General features: G+C 38.5%; 1 protein-coding gene across 1 annotated transcript; it reads left to right on the top strand.

Moving 5' to 3' along the window:
* Positions 1 to 1,036: 1,036 nt before the first annotated feature.
* Positions 1,037 to 19,786, top strand: LOC307157369 (uncharacterized protein). The gene is made up of 4 exons (XM_079869265.1): positions 1,037 to 1,153; positions 1,907 to 2,100; positions 3,388 to 3,535; positions 16,367 to 19,786. The coding sequence occupies exons 3-4, from the start codon at positions 3,445 to 3,447 to the stop codon at positions 17,497 to 17,499; spliced, it is 1,224 nt and encodes a 407-aa protein (XP_079725391.1). The 5' UTR covers positions 1,037 to 1,153; positions 1,907 to 2,100; positions 3,388 to 3,444; the 3' UTR covers positions 17,500 to 19,786.
* Positions 19,787 to 19,821: the final 35 nt, after the last annotated feature.

Genomic DNA, 19,821 nt, shown 5'->3' with positions numbered 1-19,821 from the left:
GTTACAACATGATCTGACAAAGATGAGAAGAAATTCTTCAATAAAGTCATTGTTTCTTTTTTTGTGCACACAAAGTATTCTGGTCACTTCATAACATTAAGTTTGAACCACTGTAGTTACATGGACTATTTTAAAGATTTCTTTTCTACCTTTTTGGGCCTTGAAAGTTGCATTTACGTTGCTGTCAATGGAGGAGTCAGAAAGCTCTCTGATTTCATCAAAAATATCTTTATTTGTGTTCCAGAGATGAACGGGTTTGAAACGACATGAGGGTGAGTAATTAATGACTGAAAATTCATTTTGGAGTGAACTATCCCTTTAAAATCTACAAAATGAGAACAAAACAACAACAGAACTGTTGCTAAAGATAGGCTATTTACCTTTTGTTACATGGACCACTAAATTTACTTAATATAGTGAGAATCTGGTCCATCTTCCCTCAGAAACTGCTCTTCCACTTTTACATTTGACTCCATCTGACGGCAGACTGTTTCTCTGTTTTTTCCTTGATCACTTCAAGGTAAGTTAACTCGCTTTGCCCCTTTCTTTGGTGGCTTCTCACCCAGGAATCGCTTACTGCTTAAGTACCTTCTTGTTTTATTATTAACATAAATAAATATTGTTCATGTATGTTGAATGGTAATATACTTCTCCGTGTTAAATAAAACTGAGGGACAGAAAACGTCATGTAATGTCTCCATTGAGAAAAAAAAATAATATTCAGTTTTTGATAAAGTTCTTAAAAAAAAAAAAAAAATCGCATCAAACAAAAAAGTTCCCAAACACTTAAATAAATTGTTTCTACACACAAACATTAGTTTTTAGCATTTTAAACATAAATCACATTATATGTGGATTATTGTTTTCACAACATGCATTTAAATGTGTATTTCAACAAGAATTCAACTCTGAACGCCGCTGCTATGTTGTAGTACTTGTATGTGGATGTCTATGCACATTTATGATTTTAGCGTGTGAATAGGACTTTTATTTTGGAGTGGCGATATGACGTCATAAGGCTGCGCTGCTGCGGTTGGAGAAAGGTTTGTGTTCAAAGCAATCTTAAAAACAGGATGCCAGAGCACTGTGCCGCATATTCCTGCTCAAATCGGCGGACCATCGCAAACAGGGCTCGGGGGATTACTTTTCACAAGTAAGATTTAACATTACCGTACTATTGGTTGTATTTGTGAATAGAATATTACCAGATAAGTTAGTTGAGAAGGAGCAAGGATCTTTGATATTACTGTACTGAAACATAGCTAGCTAGGCTATGTTTACTGCACCGGCCGGTGTTCACCCGGCTATGAACTGAGACTTGATAAGAGGGGACTTGATAATAAGACAAATACTACTGGTATAACATTGGCCAGCGAATTTTACACAAGTGGCACAGACTGTATTTTCAGTGTCGGGCAGTCGCGACTTGTAGCTTAGCTAACGTTACTAAAATAGTATTTTGGTGGTAGCTTCACTATTTCCTGAATCAAGTAACTTTTCAGTAGCTTAACTCCTTTATTTATCAAGTAGCTTGGCCACACAAACTACTCTTTTCTTGTCATGTGAAATTAGCGCAACATAAAGTAGCTTCCTATGTAGTGAACTATCCTTCTGCTGTGTGTGTGTGTGTGTGTGTGTGTGTTACTTAGCTTGCTACATTTCACTGGGTGGTAGCTTTTATGTAGTGAAGCTTTGTTCATGGCAGAGTACAATTTCCAAGTAGCTTACACAACACTGTGTATTAAATGTCTCTCGTGTCTCATACCCACCCCACTTACTTAAAATAAAGGCAAAAGGACATCTGACTGTAGAATGGTTTGCAAACAAGCTTATTCACAATTGCAGCAACTTTGGTTCATTATCAACAGTTAAGTGTCTCTCCCAAATCTTCCGTTTTCATTTTGAGGGTTTCCCAAGGACAAAGATGTGAGGAAGAAATGGGAAGTGGCTTTGAGGAGAGAAGGATTCACTGCAAGTGATTCATCAGTGCTTTGCTCTCAACATTTTAAGCAGGGTGATTTTGATAGGACGGGTCAGATTGTCCGATTCCTAGATGGTGTTATTCCATTCGTCTTCAGCTTCCCGGTTCACCTCCAAAGAGTAGATGTATCATCATAAGGCTATTAGCATTCATAAATGTAAATATTATATTATCAATCACAGGGCAGGGTGAGATACTTAGGCTATCCCTTTATATATATTTCATTATGTATTATGCTTCTTTATTTTAGTTGGTAAAGGGCAGGGCTACGTCTACCTCCATTAGAGCTGAAGAAAGCCTGTCCGTGGCCTCTCAGGATTCCCAAGAAACGGCAACCTCAAGCCCACAATCTCAGCCTATTATGTGAATATTTCTACTTTAAACATCATATGGACATATATTAAAATCTCACTTGTTTGCCGCCACACATATTAAACACACTCACAAATAAACCCATACACACACAATTGAAAACATGTTGAACATGCATTCCTGGCACACACACACACACACACGGTGCTGACAGTGGCTTTGACAGGTGATGACTATAAGAAAGAATGTGGGCCATAAACTGGCATAGTCAAACTGGAAATGTCCCCCTTTTTTTCCCCTTTTCTGGCATTATGTTCCCAGTTTTGATCTCAGACTTCTGGTCACTTTATATCATATATCAGAATATTCTATTACTGTTAAGCCCACTATGAATATTAAATTACGCCGAACCATGTGTCCTGTATCATAGCTTCATGTATGACCTTTGCAGCAAAAAAAAAAACGTGTGAAAATCAGTTCGCTATTCAGTTCGGTATGATTAATTAAATGCGCTGACAGGTCATTGCACCTGCCAAACAGATTACACTGAGTTGTCAACTCTCTATTATGTCTATTTTCCTGCATCTGTTGTGATTCGGTTGGAGAAAGGTGTGTGTTCAAAGCATTTAAAGTGTTTTAATCAAAGCAAACCGCTCAGGTAATTGTATAGTTTTATCAAAAACTGTTAAATTAATATTTTATCATTGAATGTAACATTTTAATGCTTTGTAATACATTTATGAACGTGGTTCTACCATGAGTCAATCGCAACCATTTCTCTCCCTATATGTCGTGAATCCGTTTATCTTAAAAAGAAATTCGGTCTCTTGGCAAGTAGTGATAAAAGAAACTGAGCTTTTTATAACTCAGAAGAATCAATTGCTAGTCAAAACGATTCACTGATTCGAATCAACGCACACTGACGTCACCAGCTGGTCAAAAAAGTGGAAGAATATGTATAAATTGTGCTCTTTTAATCATTTGAAGTGTATGTTTTGAGGGGAAATACTGAACTAGAGCTGATTAAGAAACACACAGAGATTTAGTGTGGATTTTATTGTACTTGATCTGTTCATTATTTTCATCTTAAACAGGACAAACACACAGAAAAACTCCTGGTGAAGCAGCTGAGATCCACGTCACTTGCTGTTATGAAGATGGCGCTTATTAAAGAGGAGATTGAAGACATGAAGATTGAAGAAACATTCAAAGTGAAACAAGAAGATACTGAAGAACAAACAGGTTGGTTTCATTCTCAGGTTTGTACGCATAGCCTACATTTTCTTTAGGATCACTTGTGCACAGTCACTTATTCAGCACTCACTCGGTTGACTGAATGCATAAAAAAGCAGCGTAACTCTTGTCTCAGTAAAAATGCATTTTGGGAGATTTTACCTGCCGTGAAACTGTAGACACCAGGGGCCTCATTTATAACCGTTGTGTACGCACAAATCAGGGCCTGAAAGAGGCATACGCCACTTCCGACGCAAAAACAAGGCATGGATAGGCTACTAAATGATTCATCAATGTAATGTGACGGCACATCCGTATTTCATATTTTAATAATGTCTTCCTAAACATGTTATAATGTGGATGAACAATCATATGCAAATGATATGCTGATGAGGATACGCATAGTAAAACTAGGCGTTGTAAGCTCCATATATGGTTATTTCGGGGAGGAGACGCATGTGCGCACAATCTTCCGCTGACTGGGATTTATAAAGTGATTTCTGTGCAGGTTCTGGCGTACACACGGTTTTACAAGTCTGAATATTTTTTGCCGTACGCCATTTTTGTCTTTCGGGCGCACATACACTTTTAGTAAGGATCATACCCACAGTTTTATAAATGAGACCCCAGGCCCTTCTCAGTTGTAACTGAGAGTGGGTCTGGGGAAGGTTCATTCACAGCCCGTTTCCAAAGGGGCGTCACCAACGGACGTCGCTCAAATGCCTCTGGGCACAATTGGATAGACCTAAAACCAATCAGAGTGATCGTCATCGTGTAAAGCCCGCCTCAATGTTTGTGATTGGTGCCTCGATTTGGAAAAATTGGAAATGGGCTTGAATGGGCTCTTGGCCAGACAGACTTAAAGAGCAAATCTCAAATTTGCTGGAAGTTTGTCAGGGTTTTCCCAGGCTACTGTAGTTGCATTATTAATACAATGTTATTGTTTTTTTTAAAGAGCACCAGCAGGGTTTTTCCTGGTTCAAAATGAGGCAGAGGTGATACCATCCTGATCATGTACACATGCACGTGTACCGTGCCTTAAAGTTTTCACAAGCAACATATTTTAGGTGCTCTAACAAGATTTTTCACAAAATGACAATTATGAAGTTAAAGAATATTTTATTAAAAAGCTACTCTGTTCACCATCAAATTAAATACAACATTATTAGCTAACATGTTTAGTAAGATTCTATGCTAAGCTGAAACCATAACAATATTGGGATGTAACGTTAATTTAGGCTTAATAACGCCTGAACCTCGTCGTCGGTCCATCGGTCGTATTTTTTTAACTCAACTGTTGATTCAAATAGCAAACAACTCTTACTGTGCACGCACAGCAACAGAATGTTAAAAATGGTGGTTGAAATAAAATGCTGCGTGGATTCAACCAATCAAAGTGCTGTGTAAACAACCAATCAGAATGTTCAGCGCCCAAGCAGAGAGCCGCCTTATGCGACACACACACACACAGTCGTTACATAGTTACATAGTTTTACATATAAAACTATGTAACGTTAAATGGCACTCTGTGGCACGGCAGGATTTTGAACACGGTCCTGAGCCGTTGCTGGGCGCCGTGGACAGATGCCGAAAGGCGCCGCTGGTGTGTGTACACTTCTAGAGAATAATTTGTTCGAATTTAAAAGACGCGGCGCTGAGCTGAGTTGCGCGTCCGGTGTGTGACCCCATGTAGCTTTCCTAGAAACGCTTGCGCCAAATTCAAACATAACAATTACAATGGCGGACTACATCGTTTTTCTGTAAATGTTTCTCCTTGCTTTACGATCCTATATTGGGGTCAGAAGACGTTTAGAACACATTTGTGCTGCTTGGACGGAGGTTAAGTTTGAGAACAAGTTCGACAATAACTCGGCCCCCAGCCCCCGACGTAAGCATGACGTGGTTAAAGAACGGTTCTAGTCCAGCAAAGAGTTGGTGCCGCTTTGGAACCAATTTTCCTGGCCGAGAACCAGTTCTTTGGCTGTCGAAACACAAAGAACTGGTTCGCGAGTAGGCACCGAACCGGCACCAGCACTGCCTTGGTGGAAAAGGGGTATCAGATATAGAGAAGAACTTTGTGCTTTGAAACTTTGCAGAGATTTTTGATGTTCAAACAGCAACATTACACACTAAAGAAAAATGAACATGTGAATAAGCATTAAAGGACCACTTTAATATATGATTGTCTTAAGGTAAAATAATGCAAAAAAGTTCAAATGACTGAATATACTGCCTGATAAATTAACTTTAGTTAAAGGTGCTGTATGTAACTTTTCTACTAAAATTAATCCTTTTTTTTATTGCATGTGTGTGAAGGGGTTGTAATCTCACATAAAGGGGTTGAAGGGGTTGTAATCTCACATAAACCGCTATTACCTCGGAAAGCAAGTGTTCTTATTTTTATGTGAAGGTGCCGGGTCGGATTTACCGCAAAATCCAGTGACGTCACCTGCACGCGCGCTCCCGAGCCTCTTGCCTCGTCTAGCCTACTGACTTTGCACTCAACAGCGACGACACTGCAACTTATGACATGGACTTATGACTTATGCAACTTATGACATGTCTGATAACACTAAGAAACGACCTGTGCCCGGCGCAACACAGACTCCAACACAAACTCCACATATTGATAAAAAACAAAAAACAAAATTTTTCTGCTGAAGCTCGTAAGGCCAGATGTGAATCGGACGAACTTCGGGTGAAAACACGGATCAACATCGGCAGGGCATTTGAATCATGGAGAAACCTTATCTACAAACCTAGAATGTACATTTCCTGAAGAAAATGTGAAGTGGTGCTTGCAGTGGCACAATTCGGCACGGTTGACAGGGTTCCATACTTATCATGGTATGAGCATGGAGCATTAGTTCAACATCAAGCTGATAAAAGTAGCCTATTATTGTAACGTTGCAGTGGGAGTTTACCTGAGTTTCCAGCATGTTGTGTGATGCTTTCTCCGGTGTGTTGCGTCTCAGTCTGGAAGGTACCCACAGTGCCGTTTATATACTGTCTATGCACAGTGCTCGCTCATAAATTCGAGCACGGTCAGCACGCGCAATGGCAAGAGCACGCGCTTGTAAACTTATTGGTTGCAATCTGAAACATCACCGCTAGAGGTCGCTGAATCCTACATACAGCACCTTTAACTCAGTCTTTTTTATTTGCCGACAGCTCGAAGCTCAGTTCCTGCAGTTCCAGAGGATTTCCACAAGGTGGCATTACAGCTTCATAAACAAATCATGTGACCCAAACTCTAAATTGTTTGACTAATTTTTGTCTCTAAGAATGAGGAGTTTGCCGTTTTTTGTTCTCTTTTACATTTCTACGTAATGAATTCTGTATTAAATCTTAAACCATTATACTGAGCACACTTCACGCAACTGAGTTTGAAATAATCTTTCAATTGAAACTCTTTTAACTATAAATTTCTTCTTAAAGGGATACTTCACCTCTGGAAAGATGAATGTGTATTTAAAATGGGTCATTTATGTAGTAGAAATGTGAAATTATTTTTGAATTTGGAGCTTTCTAGACTGAGAAAAGTCAGAAAATGTATTTTTGGATTATGTGGATGAAAGACAACAACTCCCAGAATGCACTTGATTCGCTGCTCTAGGAGGCCACTCCCAAGCCACGCCTACCGGTAAGAGCGCGCAGTTTAATCAACAAGGCTAGGCTACTAGTGAGTCTCCATGACGAGTCTGCCAGGGATATCGAGATCGCCCAAAATGTCTGGGATTCGGCTTTTGTGTTCTATAGTCGCCATTTATTATGTTTACTGTGGCGAGCAGGACGAGGCTGAGGGGCGCGGGAGAACGGCGTGAGGCCGGTGGCGTGATTACTGATGAGCGACACCGGTCTCGTATCTCTCACGGAGGAGGAATTTTCTTAGCATTGGTAAAAAGCATACATCAACCGATCACTTGTTTAGCGTTCATGTAAACACTACATTCAGATTGACCAATCGGAATGAATTCAGTTAGATTGAAACAAAAGGTGTGCATGTAAACATAATGGCGACTGCAGAAAGCAAAAGCCGAATCCCGGATATTTTGTACGATCTCGGCGGCCGGACACGTCCGGGATAAAGAGGATGGTTACCCCTACTATTCAGCTTTCTCCTACTATTCAGCTTTCTCCTACTACTCAGCTTTCTCCACAGAACAAGAGCCTGCTAGCTAAGCTTCCAAAGAAAGTCGGCTGACAGTGTGTACATTCTGTGAGTGAGATCCCACCCTCTATGGGCGGGTTGAGAACATGCGGGACAGCGCCTCCTACTGGCTGGAGTCTCACGCCTCTGGCCAAAAAATCCTCAGATGACGCAAAATGACGATTTTTGCGTCATCTGAGGATTTTTTATAGAGACAAAAAATACATAAATCTCTCGTCTCAGGGGGATATGAGGGTGGGAAGCATGGTAATTCGAAAATACTACAGGTTTTCTACTAATACAAAGCTTAATGCTAAATCCTGAAGTATCCCTTTAAGCGACAATTTCTTCTTATTCTCTAAATTAAGAAAAAAGAAGAATATTTTATATTCCCACAAACTTTATTATTTGAGGACTTTTACTTTTTTTTTTCAAGAATTGTACTGCGGAACATTCTTACGAACTTCTCAATATTTCTGAATCCGACCCAAGAACATCTCTTCTACTTCTTACTCGAGTCTGTGTACTTGATCAGATACTCGGGGTAGATCTGGTCATTTTCGAACACGACGAATATAGACGGGTCGTAGACGTCGTTCACACAGCTGTCGTAGAACACGATGTTTCCTCCGTCTTTGGACGGCGGCCGCAGATAGCCGGAGTAATTTCGTAGCTTCTTCGTGTTCTAAAGAATGACATTGTTTTAAATGATAAAACAGGTTTGTGGTGCTGCCTGTCTTTGATGGCAGGAGTCGTCTACACAGTTTGCAGTGCACGTCGCTCTGTTTTATATCAGATTGCAAATAGCCAAAATATCTCCACTGAAATTACAGGCCCCCTGAAATCAAAAATCAAAGTTTTTTTAACTTTTAGTATGAATATGTTAGCCTTAAAGTCCCACTCCGATCATATTTTGAGCTATTTTTAAACATTCTCAGTGGTCTTTAAATTATGATTATGCCGTTTTTAGCCAAAATCACAAAACCTGTGCCTCTTTCTGGGACTTCGCTTCAGCAGAGCGGCAGTAGCTCATTAGCAATTCGCCTCTGCGTTGTGGGCGGAGCCGTTGGCACGGAGAGGGGAAGGGCAAACAGGCGGGATCGTTGAACTAGCTCCCGACAGAAAAAAAATAAACTTACCGGTAAAGACACAGGCTGTCCAGTTGATGGTGTCTTGATGGAAGGCACTGCATCCGGCTTCAAAAATAATTTACTGACGAAGCCCATTTTTTTTCTCCTGCCAGTTGGTGAAACAGTCTTCTGTGAAGTGCTGACCGCAAACCGATGTGTGGTTTTTAACATTGCCGTGACCAAGGAACGTAATCCATTCATCTCTCACAGCAACATGTTTTGGTAAAGCATGAAAGCTAATACCAATATCTCTCCTCTTAGCATTGCAACCCGCTACCGCACATAGGTGTTGATCCGCCATCGTCTTCTCTACTCCTCAGAACCTGAGCGGGCGGGGCGGAGGGGAGTATGAGCTTGTGGCCCCGCCCAGTGGAGTTACTAGGTCACAACTCCAGTCTATTTTAGCCAGCATTTTAGCGTCTGCTACTGATTCACAGCCATTTGAATGCAGAAATACTCAGAAATACAACTTTGAGCTTATTTTTCTCAAGATATGTCCTCTAACATCAGAAAAATGCCACAAGAACATGTTAACACCTAGAAAAACATGATTTTCATCGGAGTGGGTCTTTAAGGTTATGGATAAGCTGGTGTGTTCCAAAACAATGACAAAATTCGGATTTAGGAGAAATAAGCTTTCAAAACTATGGATTTTTATGACATCACTGCGGAGTTTAGCTTCTAATCACATCTTCTGTCCAATCAAATGCTATCTAGAATCTAAAGTGCCCCAACCCGTAACGTTACTTGGCTCAAACTGATATGGTCTGACTCCAAAGACGGTTGGTTCATTTTTGTCCCTGGTAGACGATTCTGCCAAGTCCGTTGGTGCAGGAGAATGTGGCTGAGAAAAATCCTCTATTATTGAATCCAACGTATCATCAGCGCTCGGATTTGCTTCCATGGTGCCGTATGACTTGCAGTCTGTGAGGTAAACTAAGCAGGAGGAGCCATTCAATATGTCCCGCCTTAGCTTCCTTAGTTTCACTGGAAATTACGTCAGCAGTAGGGCTGTAACGATTCCTCGGTTAAAGTCGAGTACTCGATTTGAAAAAAATCCTCGATTGCAATTTACCTGTGTCGAGTAACCAGCAAAATACCGGAAGTGGCACATTCCACAGACGAGAATACATGAACCGCATTATTACACCGTTTTACAACAATTTACAATCATAAAATAGCAGAGTGCTATCATGAAATCGCAAAGGCTGTGATATGCGCAAAAAAATCACAAAAAAATATATGCGCTGTTTTGTTTTTTACAGAGAAGCACAATGCTTTAATTATTTATATGCGTGCAGATTGTTAAAAGTACCTTAGCTCCGTTCATAGTAAACGCTGCTCCACACATACTCAGTCTCTTCATGTGCTGTTTGTTTAGGTTTCCGATAATGTACGTTTGGGAACGCAAAACCTCGGACGCGTGTTGTTTCATATCACTGTCATCATTTATGTGTGTCAGCGTCTCGGGTTTCTCAAACTCCATCTCTGCGTGCTGTGAGTATTTGTGGTTTATAACGTTCATCTATATGCAGTTTGCACCGTTTCACAAGATTCGTAACGCAACTCATTTGTAAAACGCCAACACAGGAGAACGATACATAAACATCTCTCTGAAATGCGAATTGTTGTTCATCACGATTTCAAAATAAAAGTTTATTTAGTTTGCATGTTTTGACGTGCACAGGCTATTGTTAAAAAAAAAATACAGCAGCTGTTGCATCTCTACCGTACAGAAGAGACCAAATATTAAAGATTAAGTTGACATTTGAATTAAATTTTGTTTGGCCGATATTAAACAAGGATTTGATCATGCCTTAGTCTAACCAAGCCATTGACGCTCTCTGCAGGCATTAGTTTTTTCCGTAATGTACATAGCCTAAGTTATGTTTATATTAGCTTATATCATTTATTTTACATGGTGTACTTTAACAGTGTTGTTCAATAAAACCCATGTGATTACTTTGATACTTTATTAATTATTGCTTGTTATTATGTATTTAGGTAACACTTTACAATAAGGTTCATTAGCATTAGTTAATGTATTAACCAACATGAACTAACAATGAACAATACATTTGTAACCACTGATGGGCAGTAACGCGTTAGAAGTAACGCGTTACTGTAATCTGATTACTTTTTTCAAGTAACGAGTAAAGTAAGGGATTACAATTGCAAAAACAGTAATTAGATTACTGTTACTTCCCCGTAAGCAGGCTGCGTTACTGCGTTATACTGCGAGACTGTCTCGCGACGTGAGCCGTGACTCGTGAGTGACAATGACATGAGCGCCACGAAGTCAGTGGTAAACACTATGGCAAGCGATCGCGTTCAAAAGTCTTTGAACGAAACGCGTGAATTTTGACGCGTCAACACGCACCGTTTGTCCGTGTTCAGACGTCATGTTTATTCATGAACGATGTCGTAATGGTAAACTGTATGCGCGTGCAAACATCAGACGTTATATTTGTTCATGAGGGATAATGCATTGGTGCGATGTGAGTGATGTCAGTCTTATGTCATGATTTGTCATGCCTTTTTAAGTTGTTCGTTTAACGTTCTTTCCCAAGGTAGAAAAGTCAACAGCTTAAACGATGGCTCTTAGAATGGGTCTTTTATTTGAGCAAACTGCCAAAAAACCTTTTCAGACTGTGTACAGCTGAACCAAGAAAAGCTTAAGATTGCATGGAGCTGATAAGCATGAATGGCAGAAGAAAAAGACTGCAATTAAAAAACAAAACAAGAGAAAATTATTTTAATGCAAGCAATAAAAAACTGCACACATCAGCTGTGGAATAAAAGAAAAGAAATGCATGATTAACTAGATTAAGGCAAACTCCTGTCTTAATGTAAACCCTGTCCACCACCCCCAAAGGTTTCACAAAGGTATTCTTGCCACTGTAACTTATGGCTTCCTAAAGATAGGTTTATGGGTAAATAAATGAATAATAATAAAAAATATATACCAGGGCTCAACATTTAAGCCTTTTCATTTGTCCTTCGGTCGGTCATTCACTTGTCTGAGTAAAAACATTTGTTAGAACAGGAAAAAAATGTGATTTTTTTTTTTTTTTTTTTTTTTTTTTTTTTGTGTTGTAAATATAATTTATTCCGATTCAGTATTCTCATCAGTTCAGTCAGCTTTAACATATATAAATTGGCATATTTATGGTACTTTAACCTTTATAAAGGGCATTTTCCCCTTATCGTTTGCTTCATCTTTCATTTAAAATTCTTAAATTTGATCAATAAATTACAATAGAATAATAAGATGCTAAAGGGCTGTTACCAATCAAATAAATTGCATTAAATAATGTAATGAGATTATTTAAAATATTTTTTGAATATACAAATAAGAAATATTATTTGTGCATAGAAATAATATTTATAAACCACCAGTAGGAGGCGGCAGGCGATCATCTTAATGAGTGAGTCATTGATGCAATGTGCATAAAGTTAAAATACTGAAACTAATAAAACAAGTTTTAAAAAAGAATGTTTCATTTGATTCAATTTTAGATGATGGAATATGCAGAAAGAATAAGAATTAAGCAGAAAGGTCTATTGCTTTATAGCGTATTCATTTCGTGCATCATGTTTTTGAAAAGTAACTAGTAAAGTAACTAATTACTTTTGAAAATAAGTAATCAGTAAAGTAACTGGATTACTTTTTCCAAGTAACTTGACCAACACTGTTTGTAACTGTATGTATTCATCTTTGTTAATGTTAGTTTCATTGTTTGTTCATGTTAGTTCACAGTAATGTTAACAAATATAACATTTGATTTTAATAATGTATAAGTAAATGTTGAAATTAATATTTACTAAGATTAATAAATGCTGTAGAAGTATTGTTCATTCTTAGTATGTTAACTAATGTTAAAATGAACCATATTGTAAAGTGTTACTTATCTGTATTTTAAGTAATTTAAAAAGCTGTTGTTCACTTTTTATTATTTTTTTTTAAATCCGATTAATCGATGGAATAATCAGTAGAATACTCGATTATTAAAATAATCGATAGCTAAAGCCCTAGTCAGCCCATCATACAAAGCTGTACTTTCCAAGGCACTTCAGTGGGACTTTAAATTAAATTACCTTTCTTGTCAACGATGTCCTTCGAGCTGGTCGTGGGCACTGCACTTTCTTCACTATCGCTCATTTTTCTTGCTCCACTCCTCCAAGCCTGTCGACCACTGTAACTATAAACAATACCACATGCGGAACCCAGTCTGCAAAACGCATGCGCAGCATTACGCATAGTGCATTAACATTATATCGAGCATTCATCGAACTGTTAACGTTTTATTGAGGAGAATTTAAAATTCCCCCACAAGAGTCACCTTAAGGTGGGGATGCTACCAATTTTCCAAAATTAACTTCAGGTCCTAAATTAATGTCAGTAAAAATCATGATTGGTGAACCCTTTACATTGTCTACTACCTGTAAACTGTCCTATGAACTGTTTTTTTGCTGAGTCAAGTTAGCCTAATCAAATTTAAAAATTAAATCCAAACAAGCTAAAATCAAATGTTGCAATAAATTATGTATATGACCTATAATCATTTGGCATCATAGTAATTTAGTTGGAATTAACTTAAATTTCAATACCTTAAGTATTATTGATCGTTTCAGACAGAAAAGACAATGTGCAGGAAACCTTCAGCCACATCATTGCATACCGTCGTTGGGCCAGTGGGTGGCGCTTGTAATACAAAACTTAACAAGCAGTCGCTGTAGAGATTGTAAAAGTAGCTAATGTCGTCATATTTCTTTTATCTAGCGTGCACTCCAGCCACTACATTTTGAACCAACTAGAGCTTAATTATTAAACACAGGATACGTGATAATCAAAGAGCCACTTGCTTTCAACAAAACCTTGGTCACTCACAACCAGTTCTTAACTGTAGAAAGTGATATAACAGTATATCCATTGAGATCTAGCATCTTCTGTGCAAATGTTTTTAATCTGATAATTAAAGGAGAACGCCGGTCAATTTTAACATTGAGCTCATTTTTTTTGTAAATTTGGAGTGCTGACAAAAATCGGTGTTGCCTACACCGTGTTATCCTCTTTTTAAAATTTGCACCCTGTTGACTTCAATGGGGCAAGTTTTAAACCTGCTTTTAGCCTCTTAACATCCTTCATGTGTCATTACAAGTGCCCAGCCATTGTGAGTGATTCCTTCAGAGTGAACACAGTGAATCTGACTGCAGTAGATGTGAAAGATATGAATAAAAATTAAGTTAATTCGGCCAGCGCACATACCTGTATTTATTTCCTGTTTTCGGTCGAAGTCCATAGTAGTCGATTGTCGAGTTCACGCGCGTGATCATAGGTAACTAAGCAACAGTGGAGAACTCGACAATCGACTGCTGTGGACTTCGACCGAAATTCGACCGGGTTCACCAATCATGATTTTTACTGACATTAATTTAGGACCTGAATTTCATTTTGGAAAATTGGTAGCATCCCCACCTTAGGTGACTCTTGTGGGGGAATTTTAAATTCTCCTCAATAAAACGTTAACAGTTTGATGAATGCTCGATATAATGTTAATGCACTATGCGTAATGCTGCGCATGCGTTTTGCAGACTGGGTTCCGCATGTGGTATTGTTTATATCTTTCACATCTACTGCAGTCAGATTCACCCGTGTTCACTCTGAAGGAATCACTCACATTAGCTGTGCACTTGTAATGACACATCAAGGATGTTAAGAGGCTAAAAGCAGGTTTAAAACTTGCCCCATTGAAGTCAACAGGGTGCAAATTTTAAAAAGAGGATAACACGGTGTAGGCAACACCGATTTTTGTCGTTGTTCTCTGTACTGACAGCACTCCAAATTTACAAAAAAATGTTAAAATTGACCGGAGTTCTCCTTTAATAGCCCTGTCTTGTCAGAAGTGAATAGAAGAAAATTACTAGTTATCCCATCTTTGATATCATTAATACTCTCTGCTAACTTGGAGAGTTGTGCAGTTTTTTCAGGTTGTAGAGAAATATAAAACTGAGTATCACTGGCATGATATATTAAAATCTAATTATGTCTCTCAGGGGAAACATACATAGAGAAACGTAGAGGGCCTAATACTGAGCCCTGTGGCACTCCATGCATATAGGTAGCGGTTGGGTAGATGGTACATAATCCATGCTAATTCTTGTCAACTCATTGGGTCTCATTCATGAAACACGAGCAGAACAAATTTTTGTGTAAATCGTGTGTAAAGTGGTTCTGGCGTAAATTTTCGGATTCATTAAAATGTTCATATTTTCCAAATGTTAGTTGGTACTAGAAATCTAGAAAAGAAATCTACACCTGCTCCCAGCCACGCGTAAATAGTGCGTTTAACATCCGAACGTTTTGCTCATTAATAAGGCTGCATTTTAATTCACCTTAATCGGGTACATATTTACACAGCATTTTGAAAAAATATTATATATAGTAATTACATACGGTTTTTCTTTTTACTTTTATTATGAGAGCCAGTAATAGCATCTGCAAACGGAACACAAGTCCGCAAGTCACAAGTGTTGCAGTCAAGCTTCATGTCGAACCATTTTCTTTTCACTTCTGGGACTGTTCGATTAACAGATGAAACTCCATTAACTGCATCTGTAATATGCTGCCAAGCTTCCTTTTTTTTAGGACCTGATACGCCTCTATGTACGCTTGAAAATAAAATGTGGCGTTTTGAATGAACTTCTGATAATAAAACTTCAATTTCTGCATCTGAGAAATTTCTCTTTTTCATTCGCTTTTGAGAAGACATGTTGAAATCCTTTGTTTGGTGTCATAATATAATGCCCATATATAGTTGTCAGTCGGATTTAATGGGTGGGATTTATGGTAATTGAGAATGAGCGTGCACGTGCGTCCCATTTACGACTGATTGGAATTCATTAACACACACACACACATTTCACTATCACATCTGACGTTTACGAAGTATTTGTGAATCAGGAGGAGTTTTCGGGAAGGTCTCTTTACGCGCAAATCACTCACGTATTTACTTTAATATTTACGAATGTTTCATGATTGAGACCCAATAAGAGAATATTTACGAATGTTTCATGATTGAGACCCAATAAGAGAATATTTTGTCTATGTTGTCAAAAGATCTAATAGCACTTCAAGAGAGATGTAGCTGGCTGAGATCAGATACCATAAGCATGTCATTTATAACTTTAATAAGCACAGATTCTGTGCTGTGATCGGGCTTAAATGTCAACTGAAATTGTCCACAATTATCCATACTGTTTCTCTGCAAATCTGAACATAGGTGAGAGGACACTGTTTTTCTAATATTTTGCAAATAAATGGGAGATTTGAGATTGTCTAACTAGCCAGTTCTCTTGGTATAATTATTTTATTTTTTGATAAGGGGTTCTAAAACTGCTCATAATTTCAAATTTCATAATTTTTGGGGATGTTTCCTAAAAGAGGAGAGCTGACAATATTCAGGAGTACATGCTGTTGGTTTTGATGCTTTGTTTTGATGTCTGTTGCTTTGAGCCATTTAACCGTGGTTCATTTGTTTTTGTCTTTTTTCAACTTAGATCTGACAGAGCTTAAAGAAGAGAGTCAAGAATTGAATGAAAAGGAAGAGGAAGATCAGGATGAGAGTAATGATTTTATAATTGGAGAAAAATCTTTTAGTTGCTCACAGACTGAAAAGACTTCTTCACAAAAAATGGGTCAGAAGACGGCAACTATAAATTATTTCTCTTGCACTCAATGTGGAAAGGGTTTCAATCAACTTGGAAACCTGAAAGTCCACATGAGAATTCACACTGGCGAGAAGCCTTTCACCTGCCAACATTGTGGAAAAAGTTTCAGTGAAAAAGGAAACCTCAAAAAACACATGAGGATTCACACTGGAGATAGCCCTTTCACCTGCCAACAATGTGGGAAAAGTTTCACTCAAAACAACAGCCTTAAAGCCCACATGAGAATTCACAATGGAGAGAAGCCGTTCACCTGCCAACAATGTGGAAACAGGTTCACTCAAAAAGACAGTCTTAAAGTCCACATGAGAATTCACAATGGAGAGAACCTTTTCACCTGCCAACAGTGTGGAAAATGTTTCATTCGAAAAGGATGCCTTATGAGCCACATGCGAATTCACACTGGAGAAAAGCCTTTCACTTGCCCTCAATGTGGAAAAAGTTTTAAACATAGAGCAACAATTAATTCCCACATGAAAATTCACACTGGAGAGAAGCCGTTCACTTGTGATCAGTGTGGAAATACTTTCAGACATAAAGTGAACCTTAATACCCACATGAGGATTCACTCAAGAGAGAACTGTTTTACATGCCATCAGTGTGAAATGATTTTCACAGACAGTGATCACCTTAAGAATCATGTAATAACTCACATTGGAGAGAAGCCTTTTATGTGCATTAACTGTGGAAAGGCTTTCTCAAACAAAACAAACCTTAATGTTCACATGAGAGTTCACACTGGAGAGAAGCCTTTCACCTGTCCTCAGTGTGGAAAGAGTTTCACACTTAAAGAAAGCCTTAGGACTCACATAAGATCTCATACTGGAGAGAAGCCTTACATGTGTATTCAGTGTGAAAAGAGTTTCGCATATCGAGCGGACCTGAAACGCCACTTGCAAACTCATTCTGGAGAAATATTGCAGAAAAAGGAGCAATTTCAAAAATCACCTACGCAGACCATTTAGTTGAAAGATTCTTTTGCCATTAGAGAGACACCTGAAAGGTCAGATGTGAGACTTTTGTTTTTTGTGTGGAAAGAGTTTTAATTCCCTGGAAATTTAAAGTGTCACCAGAAAAATATGAATCTGTGTGAATCTATCTATCTATCCATCTATCTTCAGTGAAAATAATAAGTTTGTGAAATACTGAATGTATCTGGATTTCTGCATTGATCGAGGCCGAGGCCAGCATTTATCCCCTATAAAGTTACCATAAACTTCGCAGCTTTAAAAAACAAACATCATTCCTAAGGCCGAAACATGACAGCCAATACAGTCAGAGTAACGTTAGGGCAGAAATGTTTTCAAAGTCTTACACCGCGAGTCTGACAACTGGACACACTGCCGAACAAAGAACCGCACGTCGGAAAGCAAGCCTGAGGTAAGATAGCTTACAATGTTAACTGTCCTGTCAGATACAGACAGCAATGTTGCCAATGTCATTATTTTTAATTTTGACATAGAAGTGGGCAGGATAATTACGCGAGCGGGCGCGGGCGCCGTGAGCTCTGAGCGAGCAGGAACGAGTAACAGTAGTGAGTTGTCGTCGAAAAAGATGGATAACGCAAAAAAGTTGTTGGGGGCTAAAAATAGAAAAAGAAAGAGGGGAAATGAGATGGCATGTCAACTGATGCGAAAGCAGCTAAATAAGTGTATGTTGAAAGGCTACAGGCAGAGATGTATAGTAACGAAGTAGAACTACTTCACTACTGTAGGCTACTTAAGTACTAAAAGGCTGTATCTGTACTTTTCTAGAGTATTATTTTTTTCTCATACTTCCACTTTTACTTCAGTACATATTTTCGGCGAGTGTAATACTTTTACGCCGATACTTTTTTTATGTGCTGCATCGTTACTCGTTACAATTATTAAAATGTTACGAATCATTCCAAACCCACATTATCACTGCCAGAGCGGTAGATGGCTCTGTCACCAGGTTTGATGAAGCTAGCCCAGCGAATCAAGCGAGCAAGAAGACCGCGCGTGCTCCCGTTCTGCCTTTCGCTCTGCTGCCTGCCTCCATTGAGAACACTTGAGCTTTGTTAATTTGTTTCGAGATGGAAGAACCAGAACTTCGAGTGATCTTGGCGGTGGCGGTGAGGGTGAGGGTGAGGAAGGAGACCACTCCTGGCCCTACTAGTCCATGTTTTCATTTGTCGGAGTGAAAGACAATTCATATAGATTGAAGTGTGTAACTGTTAGCTGTCATGAGGACGCCGATGAACTGAATCGTTCGTTACTTGTTTAAATAGTTTAAAGTTAGGCTACTGTTATATGTAATGTCATTACCTTGACAAACTATACATCATTAAAATGATATGAGACTCAAGTTTTAGTATTTGAGCACTATTTTATTCTGAGAAACTTATAGGGACAGTTATGTCTTAATTTGTGTCAGTTATATATCAGGAAAAAATAGTCGATACCTTTAATATGAATTATGAGCGTCAGCCGCACCCATTCAAAAAAAAAAAAAAAAAATCTCATGTGCGGTCGTCATGAAAGCGCTTGACCAAACAACGTCCCTCAGGGCTTTTAGCTAAAAAATGTGCAGATTTTGATAGATTGATAGATTTCATAGGTTTACCTTAGATTTCTATAGAGAGGAATAATATTTATTTAAATTATTATGACCAAAATGGGCCGATGTAATCATTACGAGCGCTGGATACTCTGTACTGTGTTTTCAGTCCATACCGGGAGCCTGAGGGCGCCCTATGCACATTAGACCATATATGGAACACATGAAGAAGAGCCATTCCAGGAAGGAACTCCCTGACATAAACAAAGCTTCCAGAGATCGCCGTTACATGCTGATAAATACCCAATAAGTTGTGGAGAAAAAAGGCACAAGCAGGGAAGAGAAGAGAGGGATGCTTTAGAGGGGGAAGGGACATATTTGATCTGTTTTTCTTTACAAAGAGTTAAGCTCAGTATTTTAAGGTGTTCTTGAACATTCATGTCCTTGTATTAGTGCTTCTGCCAAATTAATTGTGAGTGTCCTAAACATTTGAAATAATATAAACAATATGATGTTCAAACTTTTGACTGTTTTCTTTAATAACTTCATAACACAATACTTGTACTTTTACTTTCAGTACTTGAGTAGTAAATTTTAAAATAAACTACTTGCAATACTTAAGTACAAAAAATGTTGAATACTTTAGTACTTCTACTTAAGTAGTCTGCTTAAAGAGCACTTCAACTTCTACTCAAGTCACTTTTTTGATAGAGCACTTGTACTTTTACTCAAGTCTGGGTCTCTAGTACTTTATACATCTCTGGCTA

This window comes from Squalius cephalus (assembly GCF_949319135.1).
Source record: "Squalius cephalus genome assembly, chromosome: 4".
Lineage (NCBI taxonomy): Eukaryota > Metazoa > Chordata > Actinopteri > Cypriniformes > Leuciscidae > Squalius > Squalius cephalus.
Note: the sequence above shows the minus strand (reverse complement) of the source record. Positions and strands in the feature narration are given on the sequence as shown.

What these genes read in the sequence shown, in the direction of transcription:
- LOC307157369 (XM_079869265.1), top strand. Translation starts at nt 3,445, where the DNA reads ATGAAGATGGCGCTTATTAAAGAGGAGATTGAAGACATGAAGATTGAA. An exon ending in AGATACTGAAGAACAAACAG is followed by an intron (nt 3,536 to 16,366) that starts GTTGGTTTCATT and finishes TTTTCAACTTAG; the next exon opens with ATCTGACAGAGCTTAAAGAA.